The sequence below is a fragment of the Engraulis encrasicolus genome, chromosome 16, assembly GCF_034702125.1.
Source record: "Engraulis encrasicolus isolate BLACKSEA-1 chromosome 16, IST_EnEncr_1.0, whole genome shotgun sequence".
Lineage (NCBI taxonomy): Eukaryota > Metazoa > Chordata > Actinopteri > Clupeiformes > Engraulidae > Engraulis > Engraulis encrasicolus.
The window spans coordinates 15,565,338-15,571,932 of record NC_085872.1 but is presented as its reverse complement, the minus strand read 5'-3'; the positions used below and the strand labels follow the sequence as shown (position 1 = coordinate 15,571,932).

Here is a 6,595-nt window from a genome sequence, read left to right as displayed (position 1 = left end):
GTGAAAGGCAGAAATTGTAGCTGCTGCAAAAATGCCCTTGTGATGGAGTCAATACTGACTTTACAGCAGTGATTCTCAAAGTGTGGTCCGGGGACCACTGGTGGTCCGCGACACAGCTCAGGTGGTCCGTACGGGGATTTCTAATTTTCCAAGACAAGCTAGCAGTAGGCTATATTTGTAACATTATTACAAAGATAAGCATAGCTAAAGTCTTATTTTCGTCACAATAACCGCATAATACATGTGAGTAAAAAATAAGTGATCTGCATTGAAATTAGTGTCAAATTAGCACCCGTCAACTGTCAATTCAGTTGACAGGTGGTCCCTGAACATTTTTGGGGGGACAAAGTGGTCCTCGGTCTGAAAAAGTTTGAGAATCACTGCTTTACAGGATGTCAAAGCATTGTATTATGTCCTGCCGTCAAAATGGTGTGATTGAAAAAAAAAGCGGATAAACAACATTCCAGTTGACAAGTTGGATTTGTACAGGTATTATTGTCATGTAGCACACAATGACCAAGTCCATAGTCAGGGTATACAAGAATAACTCAAAACAAACATAGGGTTTGAGCAGACCACAACCTGCAATTTGGCCCTCTAGGTCCTCTCTAATTGGTCTCATGATTCACACATTTTCCCCACACAGCTTGCGGACAAATCAATCTAACAACTTGTGCCTAAAACTGACACGATCCACTGTTGATTTCATTGTTGTAGGGGAAAGACTCTAGGGTTGTTGCCATGGTGCTGAAGGAGCTACCAAGTAAGGCATCCTCTGAAGCAAACGCCCTACTCACCGTGACAACCAAGGTGGGGATAACACAGCCAACCCACCGACAGGACGCACCTAGCCTTTCCTGGTATGGTAATGCTGCCACTCTGTACATGGAAGGGCTTGGTGCAACCTGCTTTGTTGTAAAGCTGAGTTCTTTTCTAGAACACATCACATAAAAGATGTGCAAATTGCTGTAGTGATCTGTAGTCTGCTTCTAAAATAAGCTGCTCTATGGGGCTATAAATATATTTTGCTTGTCAGCCGTATATACGATGGTATATGCTCGCCATACTTTTGCCCTTACATGCATTTTGCACAGTATCTTATGCTGTTTTTTTATTCAACAGCACCTGTGTCCTGGATAGCATAAATAATAGCTTTTATATACACACACAGAATTTAAATAGAATGGTAGTCTTGATCGTGTTCAATCATTTTAACCGACTGCTACCCTCAGAGTAACAGACACACAGTATCAGCTGACATACATCTGTAAATCAGCACTCCTCAGTAAACAGATGTTCTAATAACATGTACAATAATCTTTTAAAAAAAGAGGACAATTCAATATTCCCCATAAGCAGCTTTAGCTGTCCATCTTTTGCCCTCTTGAGTGCAAGCGACTGCCCAGGATAACATTTGCAGTGAAATGAATCCACCGCAGTCTTTTTCTTTTCTGTTGGATAGTCTGCCTTTGATCATTTTCCTTTATTTGTGGGCCGCATGCCAGTAGTAGTGTGTATATACCGAGATGCATGCATGTCTGTTTTTCTGCTTTTATGAAAATGTCTTTCATTTTGAAATTTCATTATGTAATTTCATTATGTTGTGTCTCATGGTGACAAGTGGTGGCCCTTACTTCACTTCAGCAGTGGTTAATACTGTCTTACGTGTCGTCTCCTCTTGACGTGGGTTTTGTGGTTTGTGTGTGTGTGGGTTGTGAAGTCATGGAGTGCTTCTGTGTGTTCTGTGCCAGTGCCACATACTGTACATGAGATTCTTTGTGTTCTGAGAATGATATTGACAGAGAGCGGGTTCTGCATTCCTATAGTGCACTAAAAGAGAGAGCAGAGCTAAGAATGGTGATAATTAAATGGCCAAATCAGTCTGTTTGCGACTTTGTGTGAAAAGCTTTGATGACGTGCTGATTTAAGAGTGTAATAACAAAGACGTCACATACACGTATGAAATCTGAATTAATGTTTAGATCTATGACAAGTCCTCCAGTCAAACATCGGTAAGTCAGGGGCAGGAGCTTGAGGAATTGATTTGCTCTGTACAATGCGTAATGTACCGACAGAAACCATTAGGAGATACAGCTTGCTTTCATGCATGCTGAACACCTTGGTGGTATGCAGAGTATAATTAGGATAATAATAATATTTTGTTTAATTATGTTTGTGTGTGTGTGTGTGTGTGTTTGTGTGTGTATGTGTGTGTGTGTGCGTGTGTGTGTGTGTGTGCGTGTGTGTGTGTGCGTGTGCGTGTGTGCGTCTGTGTGTCTGTGTGTCTGTGTGTGTGTGTCTGTGTGGCCTTACTGATGTAGTAATTTAATTTCATTTGTACGTGTGTGTGTCTGTGTCTGTGTGCATGCATGAGTAAGTTTGTACGTATAGGCTATTTGTGCTTGTGTGTGTGCATGTCGTTTGTGATGGCAAAGCTATTCCATTTAAACACAGAAGACAAATCTCTGTAAATTCAGTTGAGCACATGACTCTAGACAGGCAGTGTAAGCCCATCCACATGATTTAGCCAGGGCCAGACTAGTCCTATAACATAGAGGAGTGGAGAGACAGTTAGATGGTGATAGAGGCCTTCTCTTGCCGACCCTATAATGAAGAGCATCTATTTTCCCCCCAAGGCTGAGTGCCTTAAAGGGCCAATGTAAATTTCAGCACCACGTGATTGCCCTATGTGCTCTCCTAATGCGCAGAATGTGAACGATCTGTCAAAAGGAAGTAGGCTATAGCAGAGAAGAAAGTGTTTTGGGTGCAGTCAGTGTCTGGCTCTACCAAACATTGTGTTTCAGAGCGCACCAGATTTTAAGTGGCACACGCATATATTAGGCCTATATCATTTCTTTGGACAAGTGACTGAAAAATGATGTGCTTAATGTCATCTTGCATTTCTTTTTTTCTGAAAGCACAAGACTGACTGTAATCCAGTTGCATGTTCTATTTTCATTCTGTTTTGGGATCTGTGTGAAGTGTCATTATTAATATCTTGCCATATGCTTCTTGTGAAATGCACAGCCACCATGAATCACAAGGGTTATCAACACAATACAGTACTGTACTGTAGATATGCGATAATCACCCAGCCATTACACACATAGTAGTATCATGTTGCAGCCTATATATGCATTGTAATAAATCCCATGCTTCAGATGTGACGCTCTGCTGTGTGCCTGAGCAACACAGGGTAATCTACCGGTATGTATGGCGCCGGCTGACGTGCCTTCGGTGGACATTCTGTGTGTTGCAGCTGGCGAGTGAGCAACAAGAGAGCCGCCCCCTCCTCAGCCCCTCCATCGATGACTTCCAGACGGAGACCAAGAGTGATGGAGCCTGCCGGCCGGTCACCTCCAACACAGCAGGTCCTCCTCCTCCTCCCCCGCCCCCGCTTCCCCCTCCAAACTCCAAACATCCCCCCACCTCCCGCCCCGCTCATTACTCCTCTCTCAGCTGCTCCCCCTCTCATCTCTCCTCCTCCCATTTCCTCTCTTTTCTTGTCTTCACTCGCTCTCCTCTCCACTCCTCACTCTCTCTTTTTCTCACCTCTCCTCTCTTCACCTCTGCTCCTCTTCTCACTCCCTCCCTTTCCTTCCGCCCCACTCATTACCTCCTCTCAATTGCTCCCACTCTCATCTTTCCTCCTCCCATATCCTCTCTTTTCTTGTCTTCACTCACTCCCCTCTGCACTCCTTTTCTCACCTCTCCTCTCTTCACCTCTCCATCCACTTTGCTCTTCACCCCTCTGCTCCTCTCCCCCCCCCCTCCCTCCCTCCCTCCCCTTTCCTTTCCTTCCTGGCAGCATATGCCAGCTTCTTCAGCTCTGGCCGTCTGACTGCAGCTGCACATGAATATTATGTAGGCCAGTTGGCAAGGCGAGGGGGAGAAAGAGAAAGAAAGAAGAAGGGAGAGCATGTTTGTTTGGCTATCCAATGCATTTAAATGTGTTTTGATATGGATATGAGCCAATAAATATGTAAGGCGTATTCATGGGCCTGTTAGAGGAGAAAATGCTGCACCAAAATAGTGCATCAGCTATAAGAGGCAGTGGCGTTGTGTCTATCAGCTATAAGAGGCAGTGGCGTTGTGTCTATTTTGAGCTAGTTAGTATTAGCATTTGTTAATGGCCATTGCATGATTGGTTTCTGTGTGTGGAGCCTTCTGACAAAAAACGAAAAGCAGTAACTACACGTTTGTTAAAAAAAAAAAAAGAAGAGTTTTGACTGAAAATGGTCTTCCCTACACCTCCTTTATCTTGTGACAAAGCCTTATGGTCCAAATCTGTCCATTTTTAGAAATGCTACTGATTCAAAGTTGCATTAACTACAATATCCACCCTAATGCAAAGGCTTTGAAGGCATTGGTCGTAGCTTAAATGTTGCCACACTTAGTTACTGCACTTTGCCTTTGTAGGGCAGAGTAGCTCTCATAGCCTCTGGCGAATGTTGTGCTGTTCGTTGTGACAAGCTGATGAACCGTGGCATAGTGAGTCAGTGTTGCCAGATGGAACATTATCGCACATCTGGCAACACTGTAGTGAGTGTAGCCTGAGTCTGGCGTTTGTTTGCTGCTGTGCTGTCCGCAGTTCTGTCCACAGCCCTGGACCTGGTGGACCTGAGCGAGACCACGGAGCGGAGGTGGAGCTGGGACAGGAGGAGCCCGCGGGGCTCCAGGAAAGAGGGCCGCAGCCGCAGGGGCAGCCCCCGCAGGAAGAAGCCCGAGCCCGACGAGACAGAGCTGATCCAGGTGGAGACGGAGCAGCTCTCCCCGGGTCCTGGACCCCTCAACCCTGAACGGATGTCCCTGGACTCAGGTGCAGCCAGTGGGTTGAGAAATGGATTATATCACACCGTTTTGCAGCCTGTTTGCTGTCTGTGCACTGCTGTTACAATAAAGAGAGTAATTTCAATGCTCACCATTCATCGAGAGCAATTTTGTTTTGCGTTACTTAGGTAATGAATAGAGCAAGAAAATGTAAGATATTTGTGTTGTCATCCAAATAGTGGCCTTCTGTTTTTTTCTGTGTTTTGGGGATAGAGATGAAATACTCACAGTTGATAGCTTAGCTTTCATTGAATTAATGCTCTTAAGTTCCCCCCGCATCCTTGCAACGGAACACAAATCCCTACAACAGCAGAGAGTCTGGGGATCAGTCTTTGATCTCAGTGTAATGATTATGAATGGATGCATCTGGTAATTATGTTAAAATCTTTAAGCCACACAACTACTGTGGTGACTCTTTTTTTGCTGTGCAGTCACCTCCTTTGTCCAAATGATTTTTAACAAAAACAAACTATAGAGCGCTGGGAACGGCTGATTTTAATCCAAGCTCTCACTGTAATTGTTTTTTCCCCCTCCCCTAAACACGTTTTTTATGTGTCACTGACTGCCTGAAACCGAAGGAGGAAATGGGCTGTAAAATAAAATCAATTTAGTTTAGCCTAGATGCAGGTGAGCTCTGACTTGCATCATTTCATATTGGAAGGCATGGTAGATTTCATTACAAATTTGAAGGCCACCGAGAGTCAGTCGGTCGCTGAAGAATGAGCACGAGGTAGTAGTGAGACGCCTAGAGATCTGTGCAGTTGCCGTCACCTCTGTGGCAGCTACAATTTATCTCATCTCTTCATTAAGGAAAAAAGCAAAAGATTTTACCCGGCACATTTTGACCTTTATCTGCGGCACGGGCCCATCCCACTCTTTCCTTTATCTGCCGTGACAATACCCAGGTGATGATGGGGGGGCGAGATAACAGCCCCATTGTTGGGCAACTCTGCATCTCATTCCCCTCAAACGTCTCAGCAGCTATACAGCGTTGGTATCTTTAGCCTCTGGACTGCCTTAAGAAGCCAGCAGCTTCATTGTTATTCCTGCATGAGGAGGCCTATCACCCGGCCATGCCATTGTTATCTGCTTATCCCGTGGATGGATGGCCCTGAGGCTAACCCCCTTTTCTCCCCTCTCCTCTCCCCCATCGCTAACAGTCAGCATGTCGTCTCCCAAGTGGGAGGAGGTGAGCCTGCACCCTGACAGTGCCTTTAACGGGGCCAGGAAGTGGAGGTACGAGAGGAAGAGGTGCACGTCTCACCACTCCTCCAGCGAGCTCCTCTGGTAGGTGGGCTTCTCTGGGGCACGCCGTATGCACGCAGGGCCGCTGACAGCGTTTTCTGGGCCCAGGACAAAGTCATCTGAAAGGGCCCCCTATCCAATACATACAATGTAATGGGGAGCCAATTCTGGGCCCCCTATCTCCTTGGACCCGGGACAATATACCCCTTTGTACCCCACCTGTCGGCGGGCCTGCGCGCACATGCCATATCCATTTTTTACCCTCTATTTTAGAGATGTCTGGCACCAACTAAAATGTGCTGAGTTTTAATTTGTCATGTGTGAGAGGGAAGCACTCACCTGAGAATTGTGTCTGTCTGTCTCTCGAGGTCGGCCGAGTACAAGACGGATGCCAAACTTCCCATGGATCTCAACATGAGCACAGAGTCCGACCCTGGGCCCTCCCCTCAGGTACGCAAGCCCTTCACAGCCCCTGAGCCATCACCAGACTCACACTCACATTCAAGGAAAATATTTTTAC

At 45.8% G+C, this 6,595-nt stretch overlaps 1 protein-coding gene across 1 annotated transcript in view; it reads left to right on the top strand.

The window, feature by feature from the left end:
* The first annotated feature begins 726 nt into the window (after positions 1–726).
* The window catches only part of pex5lb (peroxisomal biogenesis factor 5-like b), an 18,671-nt gene continuing 12,802 nt past the window's right edge, over positions 727–6,595 (top strand). The window contains exons 1-5 of the mRNA XM_063218834.1: positions 727–810; positions 3,260–3,371; positions 4,592–4,819; positions 5,991–6,117; positions 6,444–6,525. Of these exons, the coding sequence (XP_063074904.1) occupies positions 742–810; positions 3,260–3,371; positions 4,592–4,819; positions 5,991–6,117; positions 6,444–6,525 (618 nt within the window). The 5' untranslated portion in view covers positions 727–741. The remainder of the gene's footprint in view (positions 811–3,259; positions 3,372–4,591; positions 4,820–5,990; positions 6,118–6,443; positions 6,526–6,595) is intronic.